Below are 20,126 nucleotides of genomic sequence, written 5' to 3'. Positions count from 1 at the left end.
TTTTTGCCGTTTTTGAGCGTGTTAGCATTCCAATCACAAAATCTTGAATTTAAGAGCTCGCATACATATCAAATTGAACACTAAAAATCAATCACTTTAGAAGCACTTGATAAAACGCATAACTTTGAAGGCGAGGTAAAACACTTAAGCATCGCCGGAAAAGAAGCAAAAGCATAAGACGATCACACACTGTCCTTGACCCACTGTTGAATTTAGAAGCGCGTTAGAAATAAATCCAGGAGCTTTTTTCCCACGTTGAGGATAAATCCTGCCGGCTAATTAATAACTGTAATGTTTTCAGTTATTCCAAGACATCGTGGGCGAATGGTGAGGCTATTCCATTACGCGTTCTGGCAGATGGTTGACGAAATTGGGATGATTGAAGGACGGAGCATATAACGACTCAGGACTTTTCACTTTTGGTATATATATATATATATACCACTTATTACGCAATGTATGTCATTAATGCTTAGATGTATGTCATTTCACAGGTTATCACCAGCTCGACGACTGATTTCGTAGCTTTCCAGATTGCTTTTCAAAACACTTGCGATCATTGCACGACCTACCTGATTATTAATTTAATTATCGAACAACTTTAGCCTCTCTTAAACTCCAAAAATTATTTAACCTCTTCGTCGTCGTCACGCATCTAGCGCGTTCAAGTGAAACTTATGCTGGGCAGCCGTAACGCGCTTCAAGCGTTCTTCTACATTTTAAAACTTTTAAATGTTTAAAACGCTTTCTAAATGTTTACTTATTTGAGTTTTTATTTTTGTTTGTTCTAATACCTCATAAAGGGCAGTACTAATCAGGCATTCTATTTCTAATTGAATTCCCCACCCCGGGTTTTATGAATATTCGCGCCATTTTACATAAAATACAATACAGTGAGAAATCTTCAACGTCTATTCAGCAGAAAAAGAGAAAAAATGAGGTTTTGATTTGGAAAGACAAGAAGGATATACTTTTGATGAGTACAGTCCATAATAACTCTATGATTGATTTTGAAACACAGAAAAGAACTGCAAAAATCCAATAATTGAAAAAGATTACAACAACAAAATGACAGCAGTGGACCGGCTGGATCAGATGTTATCAAATTAATCCTGCTGTTAGAAATAAGCAAAAATATTATTACTCTTCCATTATGCTTTATATCCTTAATAATTTTACTTAATATTCATTTTCATTCATCCACTGCGAAAGTTATGTATGTACAGAGAAAACAACATTACACGCTGCGAAAAACAAAGGGCCGCTGGGGAGAAATTTTTGCGGACAGAAGAGGACGGCGAAAGGGTTAAAAAAATTAAGTATGCCATGTAAATATGTTTGTATATAGATTTCTTGAACTTTTTATGTGTAAGCTTGTAACAAGTTATTTTCCTGCACCATTCGCAAACTACACTTATATTCGATGTGGAGTACGTTCTTGAACATAGACACCCTGGTGCTACATCAAAATTTTCTCTCCGTGCAAATGCTTTCCTCACAACTAACTTCCGGAAGTATGATGCCGTCTCCTGAAGATGAACAAAAGAATCTATTGACTAGCAAATTAGTCTCAAGATGAGCTCTGAGGGAAAATTAGCCGCCGGATATTGAATCAATGGGGAGAGATTTATCTTCCGATGCTCAATCTATCTTATGTCAGCGCTTTATAATTCCTTCAGATTATACTTATAGAGGTATACGAAGACTTTTATATATATGTATATCAAAATAGCTCGAAACATAAATATGAGCATGCAAAGACAGAAAGGTGAATAATGAAAAATTAGATTTAAGAATCTTTTTTTCTAACGCGCATAAAATTGAAATAAAAGTGAACATGATGAGCATATAAGGTTTCATTTTACTTACTAATTAATTTATTATTATAGATGTTCCATATTTCTACGTTTCGTCATCTTCCACCAGAAAGCAAAGTAGTTAAAAATAAGGAGCAAGGTTACAAAGTTTAGCTGACAGCATTTGGCAGCTTAGGCTGACCATTTACCCTACTTCGTATTTCCTTAATTTGGAGCCCACCAGCAGCCGAGCGGTAAAGACGCTGAACACTGGTAGTTCGGTCCGAGGTTCGAATCCCGCGAACGGGCTGGCTGTATGGGCGTTTTCGTGGTTTTCCCCATGTGTAACGTGTATACGAGCCAGTTTCTCTTAGAAAGTCCTCCACGAAGGCATCCCTCCCTTTAGGCAGATAGCTCTCGTGTGCTTTGCCATAATTGTATAATCCAATCCAATCCAATCCTTAATTTGGACTTGCCTGGCGCCAAAGATTTGTGTGCTTTGATTAATTACATGTAATTAGGAAAAATCAAGGTTTAGAACTTATATTTCTTACATTATGAATGCATTTAAATTGCTTTGAATTTGTTTGAGAAGCTGTTATTCTAACCACAAGCAAGCGAAAATCTATTTTGTGTAATAGTCATGTCGACATATGAATAAATATTTTACCTCTACTTTTGCTGTGATTCTTCTGGTCAGGAAGTCAGATGAGATGAAACTTTGTCCGCTAGTCCTTTGAGGTTACTGTTTAATTATTTTTTTTCAAACGCGGGTCTTAACCTTCCCTAGACGTTAGCCACTACTAAGGCCGAAAGCGGTAGTCACTTAATTATCAAGGTACCTAATAGGTGGTCCACCGTTGCCTCTTTGAGGAGACCTATAAACTACATAAATACCTTCTCCCGGATTCGAACTCGGGCCCTTCGGTACAGCAGTCAGTGTCACTAACCACTTTCTCGTCTGGACGGCTATTATTACTTAATAAACTACTCATGAATTTGATAATATGGCAGTATAAACAGAGCAGAGTTAAAAATATAAAATTTCGTTTCTCTCTCTCATTTATAACAAAAAGATACTAAACAATAAATATCCTAGCCCAGAGTAGCAGGAAGAGGTAGAGGAAAATGCAGACTTTGCCAAAAATAACAAAATGTCTTATCGTCTTCACGAATATCACTTAAAAGCTACGTTACTATGACTACAATACGTGTTTTTAAGATTTCTTTACTCGAGCTCGCCCTTTGTGAATTCTGTATGTATTTTATTATTACAGCATATGTGTGTTGTTTTCAAATAATGTAAAATAAATGGCAAATTTATGATGACTAAAGTTTAAAACATATAAAGATAAGGGCTTGTGTGCTTTCTCCTGTGATCGCTTCATCCTTTCTTTAACTTTTTTGGTAAATTATAACGATAGGCACAGCAGTAAGATACAATGAAGGAAACGTCTAAGAAAATAAACAGACACAGTAAAATCGAACTATATATGCAATTTTAAGACAGAAGTAAATTCGTGGAGTGAAATCTAAACAAATATATAATTCTAAGACAAACACCTTACATTTTTAACTACAGTTTATTTTTTACGAATTTCAAATAAAAAGAAGTTACTGAAACTCGGGGGCTGATAACATGATAGATAGTATAAGGAAATTACTTACAATATAGAACAGAAGTAAGACTAACTTTAGGATATGGCTAAATGGTCCTCACATTACTTTAAGCTTTACTAAAAGAACATGATGAAAATCAAACCTACACCTGATCCTTTTACGTTCTTTGTCTCACAGCTGCTTTAATTTAACAATTTAAAGCAATCTTATATATAAATATTCAGTTAACAAAAGAAAGAGTAAAAGTTCTTAGCGTGTTGTCCTGGTTAAATATTTAATTTAAACTTAATCGAAACTGGGAATTTATCTTTACCAGGAGTGCATGCTTTTCCCCGACGAATAAAGCAACAATTGATAGCATTTATTACAGTGACATTTCGACTTCCTTCGCCTGAAATATCATTTCTTACGAACGAATTTTCTGTACAGTTAATCAGTTGCTTTAATGCGGCGAACATCTTCTGACATAGATTTGGAAGCTGAGCAAAAGCAGCAATTATTTTTGTTATAACGCACGAATTAATCCTGAATTTTTAAAAATAATTTATGACCGGAGGTGAAATTTCGCGCTTTGTTTAACAGCTTCAGACAATCCTGCAACTATTTACTTGGGTTGGAGAACGGTCCTTCATAAAAACCAAAAATAGATATCGAGATAAAAATTTTCTCAAAAAATATATTACTGCGTAACTTGCGACTAAACTATAGTTTTAATTCCTGCGGAAGGGAGAAGTTTAGGCTTTTGAGAACTAATTCACAATGAAAGTACTTTTTTTACTGAATGAAAAATCAGTTTTAAATGCCATAGCACATTACAGTCTACTTCCCTATTTATGAAGACTGTGACGTTGAATGGAACAAGAAGGGCCAATAATAAGTAAAAAGCATTTATTTGACGTAAAGCAGGATTACAGTGCATCACAGTTCAACATCAGAAAGCAAGCGATGAGACAGTTTTATAAGAATTGATCGAAGTTGAGGCCACCGACGGACGAAGGATTGCCGGACACATTCAATCATACCCGGTGTGCTGGAGATGTCTGCTAAAGCGACTACAATCCGTATTGTCAGATCTTCTCTATGCACAGGAGTCTGATATGGCTTGAAATCTATGGAGAGAGGCCAAGCAACAGATCCTCTGCGTCCAATCTACCTCCCGGGATATGTAATATCGAGGTGGTTACGCACCGCAGTCACAAAGTGTGCTGGTGCACCATCATGCATGGAATCACACGTTTTGGCGCACAGTGGCCGGTATTCCCTACATTAAATCAGAGAGGATGTGCTGTAGGAAAACTAGGTAATTTGCGCCCTTGAGGCGTTCAGGCAGAAGGTATGGTTCCAACAGATGATCTCCGATAATAGCTGCCCAGATGTTAATACCGAAATTGTGTTGTACTTTGGACGAGACAGTGCTGTGCGAATTTTCGAACGACCACGTATACGCATTGTGCATGTTGATCACGCCTTCTCTCGTAAAGCAGGATTCATCTCAATAAAACAGTGGCGCGGAACTGTTAATCATTCTGTATGGCATCAGGCATCCAGCGTACGAAATTTACCTGAAGGGAGTAGTCGGCATCGTCTAGGAGTTTAACCTTCTGCACTTGGAGGGGTGCATGTTTTCTGTACGATTTCTTCACATTAAAAACGGAGTACATCCAGATGAAATACTACAGTTATTAGTCAATTATAAGTCGAATAAAATAAAAAGGTCTGTCCTGAAAATGAGACTAGTGTTAACAGAAAAATGTCCGGTTCGTTGTGCGCCGAGACGTTTTCCCCCTCAGAACAGCATGAAATTGATGAGTGATTAGATAAACAAATTACCAAGTCAGGCTATTCCGATTAATCAAGTAATGTTATGTTAAGCAGAAAGAAGGATGTCTTGTACACACTGTGAGTGGACTTCAGACGCCTGAATAAAAAATAATTCGCGACTCTTTCTACTGCCATAAATGGATGACGTCATTGATAAACTAGAATCAGCAATGGTACACAACAGGACTTGAAAAAAATTTTGTTTTCATGTTGAAGTAGACGAAGAAAGTAGAAAACACACATCTTTCGTAACGCAAAACGGAGAGTTTGAACTTTTGAAAGGTCCCCTTTGGCTCTGCTGACAGCCCAAGCGTTTTCCAAAGGCATATCTACGATGCATTTCGTGATATTTTAAAAGATAGCACTGTAGCAATCCACATGGATGATAGCATTCTTCCTTCCGGAAACGAAAGTTAAGGAATCCAAAAATTGAAACGCGTGTTACAGACTGCATCGGAATAGGGATTAGAGCTATATCTTTAGAAGTGTCAATTTTTGAAACTCTAAAAGGAATTTCTAGGTCACAAAATTAAAGATGAGAAATTATATCCTTCTTCTTCTAAAACTACAACAGTAACTTTCTGGATCTCATTTGTGTAAAAGACGTTCAAAGTTATACGTTCTGGACAAGTTACTTAAGAGAACTCATACCTAATTATTCATTAATTGAAAAATCACTTAATGATTTATTGAAGAAAGACTCTGAATTTAAATTTGGAAATAAAGAACTTTATGCTTTTAACGAATTGAAACGAATCTCGTCATCCGATACTTATGCATTTATAATCCGAAAGTAGAAATGGAAATACATGCCGATGCTAGCGCTAACGGTTACGGCGCGGGTCTGTTACAGAAATCCTTAATTGATAATAAGATCCATCAAGTTTGCTATGAGTATGAAGACGCAGGATATTGAACATAAATATTCTAGTTACGAATTAAAAATTTAAGTTACGAATTAAGTCAAAGCAGTCGTAGAAGCTATAAAACAATACCGGGAGTACGCACTAGGTATTCCGTTTAAAATCGTGAAAGACTTTAATGCATTCTAACAAACTATGAGCAAGAAAGACATTTGTACTAAAATATATAGATAGGCAATAATATTACAAGATTACGATTACACAATCGAACACATATCTGGTACTCGCATGCATCATGTTGACAGTTTGAGTTGAAATTTTGTATGTATGCCAATTCAAGATGGTATAATATTATACCTCAAGAAATTGATGAAAATAAAAAAAGCTATAAAAGAAGTTTTGAAGTTTAGGCTATATAAAGACTATTTCTCACGAAATTACGAGCTTTACAGATTGGTGAGTGAAAGTGAAGCTGTGAACGATTAATTAATACAAGAAGAAACCCCAAAAAAGGTTCACTTAGATTCGAAGCCATTGAGGAGAGATGCCACCTCAGAAGGAGATTCTGAACAGAAGCACTGTCCCGAGAAAGAGTCAGTCTTAAGGATGATGGATCGAATGCTAACTCCACCAGAAAACCTTCAGTAACATCCCCTGCAACAGACAAATAAAAGAAACAAGAGAAACTGAAAAGATCACCGAAGAAGAGGAGAAGAGTAAAAATCAGAAGTCTGTGAGAAAATCTGATTAAAAAGATGCTGATACAGAAAGCAAAGACTGAAAAAAGAAACTAAAGAAGGTGAGAAGAAAGAAGCGAAAGAGCAGATTCAGAAGATTCAGGAAGAAAACCAAAAGACTTTGATAGTGCAACACCGATTCTGATGATTCCTGATTTAGACGTTTTCCTAAATTGAAAAATTTCTCCCGATTTGACTAAAGGACTATAGTTTTAAAGGCAGGAACTATTTTAAGAAAAATGAAAATGGTGTCTAAGCATGAAATGCCTTAAAGAAGAAGGCTTAAGGAAGATGATGTCTGAGAAGACTCATTTAGATGACGTATCCAGACGTAATTTAAAAAGATGCATTTAAAAGATGTATCCAGACGATGTTTAAGAAGGCGTATATACGAAGACAAACTAATCCAGACGACGTTGAAGAAGAGATTCCACGACTACGAATTCAGTCGAAAAATCAGCGGAACTCAAAATTCAGTAAAACTCAAAGCTCATCAAAACTTATTATTATTTTTTTTACAGATCCCCAGACGATGATGACAATTTTTTCCAGCAGGCGAGGACTCATGCCATGAGGATGGTCGAGCATGTGTAGGATGTCGTCTCTCACGAATAATAGATAGCGCTGCACACCATTGGATAGAACTTCTTCGTGAAAAAAAAAAAAAAAAAACGCAGACTAAGCGGACATAACAAAAGAAGATGTGTAAGACGCAAAAAAGATACGTACGCGTTCTAAACATGAAAGAACTTTTTCTATTTTTTATTGCGACAGTTTTTCCTGTAAATATTCATGTTACTGTCATCAATTTTCGTAGTGTGTAAAAACTGTGGATATCTACATTAAATATTTAAGTTAAAGTTTCGATTGGACTACTCTATTATCTTCTAACAGACATTAAATTCTTCAGTCATTCGTGAAGTAAGTTTGCAGACAACAAGAATAGTAAGCATTATTCCCTATAATAATTTTTCGCTAAGAAGGCTACAATCGCTTTTATTTGGTCGAGCATGTTCAGCTTACTAAAAACAGATTTAATGTATACACTTTGTTCTTTCTTAAGTAAAAGAAGGGCTCGTGAACATTCTTTTGGTCTTCCTGTATATACATGCGTCTGGTCATGTGCATTCTAAGTCACCGAAAAGTAACAATTATAAACAAATTACTTTTACAGGAACTTCGCCTATATTTTCCCTTTCTTTTAATTTTTTTCATTGTTCAGTAATTAATGGAATTCCCATGAATGTCATATTAGTTCATTCTTATTATGGTACCTATTGCTGTACAGCTAAGTAACTGAAAAAAATTTACGAAGAGACGCCCAGGTAGGAAAGTGTTTAGGGATTATGACTGCCATACCGAAAGGTCTGGTTTCGAACACTGGTGAAAACATGGATGTAATTTGTCCGTCGCTTGACAGAAGGCTACTGTGGTCCACCTATTAGGTGCCTCCATAATTAAGAGACCACTGCTTCTGGCCTTAGTATTGACCGATCCTATAAAAGGATACAGCCCGCCACTGGGAAAAAATTACGAATAAATATGTAATATATATTACAAGAAAACTGAGTAATTTTTAAAAATTAAAATCAAAACTAAGATAGAGTTTTCAAAACAGGATGGGAATTGCAGTCAATCCTTTTTGAAACCTCAGATACTGTCATATCACTATGATAAGTTATGACCTGTTTTGAATAAATTAAGCCAGCTGTCCTTACTTAAAAAAATACACATATTTTAGCAGATAGACGTGGGAATAAAAACACATGTACCAAAGTATTTTTCAACGTTTTGAAAAGGTTTAGATTACCACTTGCAAAGATGTTGAGAGTTTTAGCGCTTCTTTTGGCAGCCACAGGAATTTCTACGGCTTGTAAGAATTTTTTAATTACTTTTCTCGTAATTTCGTATTTTTACTTAATCTCATTGATTAATTACTAGTTCAATAATTCCAGCCACTTATTCTATTCTAATTATGGAACTAGTAAAGGATATTTAAATTTCATACAAAATCTGCAGTAAATGTTTTATAACTTTTCTTCTAAAACAATTTTGTAGGCAATGTATACATACCTGATGTTAAGTACAATATTCTATTTGGAAAGTACACGGACAAGTCCCCCCTCCAACCACGAAAAGTATGTTTCAAAGCGAGATTAACTTCCTTATATGTTTCCCCTATTATGCTAGTAAAAGTTAGTTAAAGATATCAATTTCTGCATTTTAGGCTTTCAATAATGTAACGGCTTGAACATCAAAATTTGATTTGGGAGAGCTTATGAGGTATTTATATCGCCTTCTTAGCGTGCCTTCGTGGTGTGGTGGTCTGCACACCTGGTGCGTACTCCAGAGGTCCTCAGTTTGATTCCAGGCGAAGGCGCTTGCTTATTTTTCATCTTGCCTGCTTCCAAAAATACCTAATGTCTCTACAGTGGCGCCCAAACTAAAAGGGTGTTGGATGATGATTCTCCTCACCCAAGATTTGGCGATTGGATCTCCTAAAATCACCAGCCGCCCTTTAAAAGGGGGAGTATATAAGGTATTTCTCCCGCCTTTTTAGCGAGCCTTCGTGGTGTAGTGGTCTGCACGCTCAGCGCGTAATTGAGAGGTCCGCGGTTCGATTTCCGGTGAAGGCGTTGCTAATTTTTCATCTTGCCTTGTTCTAAAAAAATACATAATGTCTCTACAAGGTAAGTTAAGTAAAATGGATTTGAAGGGATAAATGCATAACCTAATTTCAAGAGACTAAAAGTAGTCGGCGATGCCTTTATCTTCAGTATTTCTGTTTCAAATCTCTAACAGCTGCTTATCACTTAGTCTTTGTATTAGTTTCATAGGATACAGCAAAATATTGATAACTTTCAAACCTCCCTCTTAAATTCAGCAAATTTATTAAACAGGCTTCAAGTAATCAATATAAATTTTGTGCTAATTTATGTAACTGCATTTTTATTTACCATTTATTATATTACACACTGAAGTAATCAGCGCATTTTATACTCAATACAAAATCCATTTGCTTCTTTCTATTCTTATTAATTAATTTTTAGTTTGATGTAGAAAAACTGGATAAGTATAATTTTTATAAAGTTCAGTATAAGTTTCTGAGTCTGGATCTCCTAAACATTTTTCAGTATGTAGGGATAGGGAAATATTTTTATTAAAAAGGAAGTAATGGGACAATTTTTCACTATTTATATCCTTAAAATAATGCAATTTACTTTTTAAAAAAAGTATAATTCAGAACAGTAAAAAATCACCATATTAAAATTTTCTTCATCAGTCCAATTAAAGTAATTGATTTATCTGGATAGACCACTGGATTCCCAGCGGGAAACACCGAATTCCGAATTTGAATCACCGAATTTGAGTATAAAATGCACAGCTGAAACATTGAGTTGATATGTTGTGAAGGATACCCTTAATTTCAAAAACGTTTCTCCTGAGGCACACAGTCAAGAGCAGAATCACTGTTACTGCTTTCATTGTCACTTGAAATATATCTATTGGTGTTTTTCGCCTATTTTATTGCATTTATTGCAGTTTCATCAGGAAGATCCCAAATTTTAATAATTTCGCTCTAAACGCAGGGAAAAGTTGCAGCAACAAAAGTTAATTTATATCCTTGTTCATAAAAACAAAAGCAGGGTTGTCGAGAAACAGTTGCAGTTATATCAGACGAAAGCACAGCTGTTATGTATGCACAGCTGTGTGTGCTCTTTCGTTACATCCTGCTGTTTAGAGTCTGTTTTATAGTCGACAGGATAATACGTAAGTACCAGTATGTTTTGCTACTTATAATAAAAGGGTCTCATGACGATGGATCTTTAAATATTTAATTGATGATTTCTATATGAATTTCACTTTTTCCCTAACTGCGGCCTCGAGGTGCTCTTTTATGTAAACGATTATTTGGTCAAATTTACCTAACTGCCAATTTTACGTAGCCTAAAGTACCAAATTTACGCCGGAAATGCCTATTACAGGACAATTACGATAGTAGTACAACCCAGACGATATTCCAATTAATGCAACTCTCCTCTATCGTATACGACAAGGCGGTTAGAAGTATCCCTTGGAGATGCATAAAAAATGAAGAGCCGTAGATAAACAATGTAGCATAATGTGTGTCTACTTTTCGTATATGTTAAAATTTTCTTATACATTCAAATATATTTTTCCAAGATTTCCAAAGCTCGGTTAGGCTGCGTATAAGCAAGCAATGATGAGACAAAAGTTTCAATCTTATCGCAAATGTCCTAATGATTTAAATGATTAAAAGAAATGTAACTTCATTAGGAGTTCTTTGGAAGCAGGAGAGACGTGAGAAATGAGCACAGCCCTCGCCGGGACGCGTAATGGCAGACCGCACATTGAGTTGAACAGTGTTAAACGAATGTCGCATACTGCGCATGCCTAGAAAACAATTTGGCGTAATTACTATGTTGGCGCGATTTGAAAAGAAGATAAATACGGTATATGGTAGATGTACCGCCATCTGATTGTAAACAAATCTGGCGTTTAAATCTTCGTGTTAAATTAATTACTGTGTTAAAATACTATTTTTTGCTGTACTGCTCAAACAACTAGAAAGCTGAAATTATTGCGAAGTAATGTGAAGCAGTGTTGACTGAAATTTAGGATATATTAGTTGAAAATTTATTCATTATACTTTTAAGCAATAAAAACAATTCAGGATTTACCATAAGTTCCATTCGTACATACATAAAGAAACACTGAGGAATATAATAAAGTGCTTGCAAATAACACTGAAGAAATTTTACAATTCCTTAATGCTAGTTATTAAATTCTTTGAAATGAGAAAATAAAAGCGCGAATATACGCTAACATACTAAGCGAGAAACTCCAGTTTACAATTACTGAATTATAACATGTAAACAAATTACATCTAAATAACAAATTATTACGAACATATGTTAACAAATATTAAATGCACTGTTATTGACAAATTAAAATGAAACATATATTAGAAAAATAAGCAAGTGCAATTAAAATAACTAACAAGCAAAGCTCCACAACATTGCAGTTGTAAACATCACTCGAACACATTCGACAGCCATGGAGATCACGAATAAGCTAGCGTAGGGTTGCTTATTCGCCAATATTTCTCCCCGCGCCAAAGGTACACCATCAAGCATGCGCAGTAAGCGAAATTCGCTTAACACTGTTCAACTCAATGTGCGGTCTGCCATTACGCCGCCGGGACTCGAATTCTGACCTCTCGAATACACGCCGAGTGAGCTAACCGTTACACCACGAAGGCATGCAGAAAAGAGGGGGCTACTTTATATGCTCTCTCTTTTAAAGAGCGACTGGGGATTACGGTAGGCAGTCGACAAATCCTGCTGGGGAAGAATCATTATCCACCACTTTTTTTAGTTCGGGGCCACTGTAGAGTCATTACGATTTTTTGGAAGCAGGAGCGACGTGAAAAATGAGCAATGCCCTTCCCGGAACTCGAACCTTGGACCTCTTGAATACGTGCCGAATGTGCTAACCGTTACACCACGAAGGCATACAGAAAAGAATGGAGAAGATACCTTAGAAGATACCTTATATACTTCCCCTTTCAAAGGACGACTGGCGATTACGGGACCCAATCGCCAAATTTTTGGGGTAAAGAATCATCATCAACCACCTTTTAGTTCGGGCTCCACTGTAGGCTTATTAGGTTATTTGGAAACAGGAGACATGAAAAATGAGCAGTGCCGTCGCCGGGTCTGGAACCTGGATCTTTTGAATACGTGGCCGAGTGTGCTAACCACTACACCACGAAGGCATGCAGAAAGGATGGAGAAAATACCTTCCAAAAGCAACTAAACTCAAACGAACGGAAGTCTAGTAAATTATGCCCATAAATCTGAACTTCCTGTGAATTATTCAGAAAGCTATTATTACTAGACGTGATAACTAAAGATAGCGTTGCTCATCGTGTACACAGTGCTGCCAGATTGTACGAGTTTTCGTAAATTCACTTCTTTTGACAAACCTATGCGACTGTAATTTATGCATATGCGATTTTGAGAAATGTTTGCCACTCCTTCATTTCCTTGTGCTACTGTCAAAGGGAAATTTTTTAATATGTCGTAAAAGGTTTATATGTTGTAATAAAGTATCAACTAAAAGTAATTTATAAATAAGCAATTTATTTGAGCTTAAACAGAAGTTATCATCTCGTAAACCTGAGGTGATAGAGCAGGTGCAAACAGTTTTAAACGCCAGTCACTGGTGTTTTCACATGTTTGAATGATTGCTTTGTTTAATCTTTAAAGCTTTCCAATAAGCAGTTCAATTTGTAGAACGGGTATTTTCAAGAATTACTTAAACCGAAACCAAACACCGGCATAGAATGTGTTCGGTACTTCTAGATTCTATACTTAGAATGACGATATGATTGGAAGAAAAATAAATCTACAGTGTTTGCTTTGAACCTTCACCATCCATACCTATATATAGTGCCGACATTGGTAAAACGAAATGAGGATAACAGACCAAGAAACTGAACAGGATGATGAAGAACTGCTAAATTCAATTTTCTTTTAAATAAATATAAAATAAAACATGCGCATTTTTATATGATTTTTTCTCTTCTTTTTTTTTCCTATATGATCCTTTCCTTCCTTAGTAAATAAATCTAATATTTATGATAATAGGTTCTGTAATATGCTTTATTTTATTTCAAGTACTAGTCAATTTATTTTAAAATAAAGAAAAATTTTATAAAAATTAATTATACGCATCAAACAAAATGGAATAATTCGGTATGAAAAATTTGTTTCTCAGAGACGCAAAATAAGATATCTTCACATCTGACTACAGCAGATACTTTAGACTCAACCACTTCTAAAAATGACCTAGTATATTTATAAGAATATAAATTAACATTAGTTCTGAAAATGGCTCCTCCTCATAAACTCAAAATTTTCTTAGAGAGTATTCACTGTGTTTGCTCTATAATATATTTTATTTCAAATGTTAGATAAATTTTTAAATGACATATTTTTAGAACTAATACATACTGGGTAAACAAAATATAATTGAATGTTTAGAAGTTAAGACATGAATGTTGGAATAATTGGAATAACTACCTCATTATACCTATCAAATGCAAAGACATCATTCTTTATATTTTTTTTAGTTAAAATTCTGTAAAAATATAATTCATTATTAAGCTCAAGGTACACCTTTTATTTATCTAAATATATAGTATTTATGTCAGTAATTTTTTTCTTTTCTGTGCTAAAAAATATTTGCTTAGGTAGGGTAGATTATATTTATATATGTATATATATGTATCTATATGTGTGTGTGTAAATTAAATGTTAAAAATATTGTAAAAAACAATGTGCACTTGAGTTGTTTGCCTGTTGTGTAAAGGGCAATTTAAAAATTTTTCGTTGAACTCATGGAGCAAACATTATATTGTGTTATTGATAGATAGGCCAATTACTGGAATATTTTTCTCTGAACTTTGGGAGCAAAGACTGTAACATTAATATGTTCCTTTTATTACTATAAATTTTACGGTTACCGTAAGAACTATAGTAATAAAAGGAAAAATATTGAAAAGAGTGTAAAACTAAGTGTAATACTTATTAATACTTATATTTAATACTACTCTTGATGATTATATTGCTTCAAAAATTTCATTCAAGTCAGCTGTTCCTTCAATTTATGGTGATAATGAAGAGATTTGTAGCCTGAGCGCCATGTATTGGGCACTAGAGAAAGAAATGAAATTCGTTCTCGTGGTTTTAATACTGCAAGAACTACACAATCTAGATGATTTAAAAACCAAAGCAAAACCTCTTTTCTAAGTATTACCTACAAAGAAATTTAACAATGAAAGAACGGAGATTTTACTAATAATCAGAATCTGATAAAGTTAAATAAGCAGAATTAAAAATTCACTGAAAATCATAAAATATTAAAATAACGCAAAAAATAATGGATTAGAAAGACGAACTACTAACTCAAAAAAGCATAGTTGAGAAAGCACTTAACAACGGATATGAAAAAATTAATTAAAAAATAAAAATCTAAATTAAGTGAATTTTTAAATTAAATGAGAATTAATTAAAAGTAAAAAGTTAATGTTTAAACAGTGCAAAATTAGCACATCAGTTTTAAAATTTTCGTAAAAATCGTGATACTTAACAACTTAATAAGGAACAACTAACAAACGAATTACTGTCCATACCCTTAACAAAACCAATGCAGACTGAATTTGTGATGACGTCTGAGATCATATAAACATACGTAGGCTTGAAAGACGTCCCGGTTTTCAGACAAAATCGCGGTGTCCTGGCTGGTTTACTTCTAGTCCCGGTAAAAATTAAATTTGATTTTATAGATGACAGAAAAAAGTCTATAAAAATAATTAACTGTTAAGTATTATTTAGGATAATTACTTTGCCAGTTATCTCTGTACTGTATGAAAGATGAAACACTATAGAAGAGTGATGATCTGCCAATAAATAATATTGTCAACGTATTGTCTAGTCTCGCCAATCGTGACCATGCGCGATGCGAGAGGCTTTCCGGACTCGGAGCTAGCCGCTTACGTTAGAGAAAATTCGGTCAGTCGTCAGTCCCTTTCGGTGGTGTCTGTTGTGTTAGTGAGCTAGCGCTGTTATGTTTATGCTTTAAGTTTAAATTTATGCGCTGTCTCTTAAAATGCCTAAACGGTCGTGTTAATTCAAGGGGTATTTACAGAATGAATTCTCTTTTTTGAAGAAGGTATGTGCTGGCAATCAAGATCAAGACGATAAAGTTCACACTGTAATTCTGAGTTTTCTGTTGCTCACGGTGGTCGATCCGATATAAAAAGAGCATTTGTAATCGAGTAAACACAAAAAGAGTTTAGAATGCGCTGCCAGCTCACCAAAACTTATCAGTTTTTTTAAGACTGCGAGTTCTAATGATAAAAACTTAGCAGCGAAAGAGGCGACCTCTGCTTACCGCGCAGCAAAACATAGCCTAAGTTTCAATTCGAATTCTTGTTTCAAAACTAATTTCTAAGTTTTTTAAACCTAAATTCTTACTCGGAAAAAATAAGTGTGAGGCAATAGAATGCCATAGCTCTTTTAGCTCAAGAAGAGCTTAAAGAAGACTTGACCAAGTCAAACTACGTATCTGTAATTATGGATGCGTCAAAAAGAAAGGATATAAAACTTGTGCCAATTGTTGCGCGCTACTTTAATCCTAATTCAGGTGTGCAAGTAAAGCTGTTAGATTTCAAATCTGTGGCGGGTGAAACATCTGAAATTCTTACAAATTACTTATGCTCTATTCTGCTGCAAAACGATTTGAACAATAAAATAGTGGGCTTTTGTGGAGATAACTGCAACACTAACTTCGGTGGTGTGAAAAGGGCAAGGGAAAACAATGCTTTCTATCGACTCAAGAATAGCCTAGCACCGGAAATCAGTGGAATCGGATGTGGAGCACACATTATGCACAACTGTGTGCAAACTGCATTAGATAGTCTCCCAATCGATATTGAGGCATTACTGGTGAAGATTTATAAATACTTTCGCATATACACAGTCCGTGTAACTAAACTAAAAGAATTTTGTGAATATGCCGAGATACAGTACCGTAAACTCATTCAACACGGGAACACCCGGTTTATGTCAATGATGCCCGAGCTGGAAAGAATTTTACAGATTTTTAAAGGTCTGAAAGAGTTTTTTTTTTTTTTTTTTTTTTTTTTTTTTTTTTGGACCAAGAAATGTGCCCATCAACAATAAAAAGTTGTTTACTGATTTAACGGGTGAGCTGTTATTGTGGTTTGTCCATGGACAGCTTGCACTCTTTAACAAGGCCATCCTGGTAATGGGAAAAGATAACACTACAGCTTTTCAGGTTGCTGAAGCTCATAAAGCTCTCAAAAGAAACCTGACGGAAAGAAAGGATTCAAACTTTATCCCTATAGGCGCAAAGAACATCTGCAGTAATCTAGACGAGCTAATCCGTAACAGTGTGAGAGAAGAATTTGATGGCTTTTATGAAAGATGCATTGCATACTTGGACCTCTGGGAGAATAGTTTTGGAAATGCTGAACAGTTTTCTTGGGTCAGTCTAACCAAAACAAATGCTGTTAATTGGGAAAACGCCGAAACTTATGCTGAAATGATTAACAGCGGTCTTCTTGATGTACCCGATGTGCATATAAACACTGACCAGCTGTTGGATGAAGTTGTGCTTGCTAAGGAGTATTTGCCGTCAAAATGGGAACAGTGGAGTCTACCAGAGATGTGATTATTTCAAGTGAATAAAAATGGCTCAGGCTGTTTGATCACTTCAAGGAGAATCACATAGCAGTCCCCAATCTGATTAAGATTGTTCAGTATATCTTCTGCTTACCTTGGACATCAGCACCAGTTGAGAGAGTATTTTCTTTGATGAACAACGCATGGACTGATGATAGGGGTTTGATGAAGGAATCTACGGTTAAGGGCTTAATGAGGTGTAAAAAAGTCCTAGCCAATGAAAAGTACATGTAAATATTGTTCAAATTTTTATTCCTCATTTTAAGTGTTTTTTCTAACTTAAGTAACTTATAAATATTAGCATGTAAGAAATAAAATGCTTAAATTTATATGCTTGTGTCATTTATTATTATCCCTGGTTTAGGTTCCTATTAAGTAACCATTTATTCATAACATTGAGAATAAACGACCCTCTAAAACATTCCAAAAACTCGCCAAGGGTGTGTACTCTTGACTACCCACGACGCCGAGGGGCATTCCGGTGTCCCGGTTGAACATTTCTGAAATCTGACAAGCCTAAACATACGTAACTATGACACCACCAAAATCACGTGACGACTCTGACTTCATGGGCTACTTTTTCGACTTTCGCATTCTTCTGCGACTTTCAGCTGGAACATTTTTAGCAACACTGAGTGTATATAGAAAAAACTAAGTAAATTGTATAATTAAGGTAAAAAGGTAGCTTCATGCATGAGCAGATTTTAAATAAAAACAATAATTTAACTGTTGTTAACAGAAATTAGTTATTTAAAATACTTAAGATTACTACTTGCTTAGTTTAACATTTTACATTTATCAATTTCTTTTCTATTTAGAATATAAAGTGAGTAAGTAAGTTAAGAAGTCTTAGTAATCTTAGTAAGTACAAGTAAATCTTAGTTGTCAAGTGTTTTAAGTTCTTACCTTACAGATAGTTTCTGACATCTAATATCCACCCCTTTATATTAATTAGTTAATTACATCTCGGGTAGGCCGCGCAGCCGGTGTAGTAATTAGTGACTCTGACTGCTATCGATGAGCCTGTGTTCGAATCCAGGAGAAGGCATGTATATTTGCAAATGTATAATGTTTGTGCAGGATGGGAGCTTTCAAAATATACAGAAGCAGAACTCTCGAATGGCTGGGAGGTAGATAAAGAGGGGTAGAAGATTATCATACCAGTCCTCCAGGGTGCTGTCCTTCAAAACTAAGGCAGAAGTGGGCAAAGTTGTACGGTCATCTATGCGGTGCTCAAACTCATGCTGATAACAGACGCAGTCTTCTACTTCCTTGCCCCAATTAAATTCGTAGGCCTGTTCAGATTAGGTCAGATGTGTGATATTAGCCGCATTACTAGCTGGGGGGAGCTCGTTACGGATGGTTTACTCGTAACACCTGATAATTTTCGTGGGCTTCATTTATACCAGAGGAACTTTCTGGCTGCTAGAGTACTTTCCTAATTTTTTTGTTATATAAGAGTCTAAATTGTTGTTAAAACGATAGCAGGCTTCCCTAGAAAGTTTCTTTGCAGCGACATTTATCCCAAGACAACTAGAATTTGGACCTTTTTTACGAATAATTATGTAAGTTATGTCTTATAAAATTATAGAGATATTTAAGAAGTTGGTAAGATTAAAAATACTAGATTGTCCAAATCTCAAATCCTCAAATCAAAAGTCCAAAAAATCTGTGTTGTGGGAGAACTAGAACATCTCCAAATATCTATTTTTTTTTTCCATGCTTTGCTTCGAGTTTAGAGAATTTTGGTTAAAGCAACGTACTGTGCCAATTAACAAATATAGAGATATTTTGCAATAGTTTAAGATTTTGAAATAATGAAATTTGAATAAATATCCTTATTTATTTATTCTTTTTTAAATTTAAAATATATTCAAATTTAAAGCTTAGATTTCTATTAAAATTTTAAAAATCTTATTGAAATGTAAAACTTATATTTTACCTCTGAGAATTTAAAAAAGAACCAGGCCACTCCATTTTCTGAAAGGCCCAGAATTCTGAAAGGCCAGAACCTGCAAACATTAGAGATTTATATTATTTAGTTATGCAATATGAATAATATATAATCAGTAGAAGCAATGCTCAAATAAAATGGATGTTTTTTTTTAATGTTTTGCAGTGGACTTGACTGGCTGCGCTCCAGGCCGCCCAAAGGAGATCAATGCTCTTCTTCGGACGCAAGGAGATTTATATAGTCCAGGTTATAAAGAAAATGAAAACTATCCAAATGATCTAGTGTGTCAGTACATAATTTTCGCACCATATGGATTCGTAAGTAAATGCAAAAATTAGAAGCTCACAGGGAAAATGTATAGCAAATTAAAATGTATAATACTTCTAACACTCCATACATTCAAACTTAACACAATGCACACTACTTTCCTCTTTTAATCTAATGCATAATTAGTCCTAATGAATGACAAGAGCGTAGCTAAATATTTTAAGGCCATTATTAATTTAATTTCATTACATTTCATGCAATATAGAATCTTATCAGTGAGTAGAATTATAATTGATATAAGTAATACTGCACTTATTTAACTGTTGTTCGTAACGGTGATATATTTGAAATGAGGTGAACACGTTAATAAATTCATAAGAATTGCGGACAAATGAACGATTTTTCTGTATCGCTATGCTTAGCTACAAATATCGATTTTAATTCAGTCATCTAAATATTCAGTCAAAATTATTATTTTTAATTAAGACAGTTATATGTTATTACTTACTGAAAGGGTAAAAAAAGGGAGTTTCTTAGAGATTACGATATATAAGTTTGAACATCAACATTCCTAATTGCTGGTTATAATTCATTTATTTCATTTGGACTCTTTATCCTCTTTAACAGCAAACCTACCATTACAGAAAACATTCCTCTAGGGTAATCCATTAAAAGTACTTCCTTATAATTTTAAGACTTAGAAACTTTCTTAAACTTTTGAGAAAAGTGAAAAGATTAAGACATAATTAATTGTTGCAAAATTAAGAGCATGG

The 20,126-nt window shown here is 34.8% G+C and overlaps 1 protein-coding gene across 1 annotated transcript in view; it reads left to right on the top strand.

The window, feature by feature from the left end:
- Positions 1 to 8,555: 8,555 nt before the first annotated feature.
- The window catches only part of LOC118194198 (chymotrypsin-like elastase family member 2A), a 40,491-nt gene continuing 28,920 nt past the window's right edge, over positions 8,556 to 20,126 (top strand). Inside the window, exons 1-2 of the mRNA XM_035365414.2 lie at positions 8,556 to 8,710; positions 19,252 to 19,403. Of these exons, the coding sequence (XP_035221305.2) occupies positions 8,659 to 8,710; positions 19,252 to 19,403 (204 nt within the window). The 5' untranslated portion in view covers positions 8,556 to 8,658. The remainder of the gene's footprint in view (positions 8,711 to 19,251; positions 19,404 to 20,126) is intronic.

Source organism: Stegodyphus dumicola, chromosome X1 (genome assembly GCF_044657685.1).
Source record: "Stegodyphus dumicola isolate Sdum_Otavi_A_Nest chromosome X1, ASM4465768v1".
Classification (NCBI taxonomy): Eukaryota; Metazoa; Arthropoda; class Arachnida; order Araneae; family Eresidae; genus Stegodyphus; species Stegodyphus dumicola.
The sequence above is the reverse complement of the archived record's forward strand: the minus strand, read 5'-3'. Positions and strand labels throughout refer to the sequence as shown.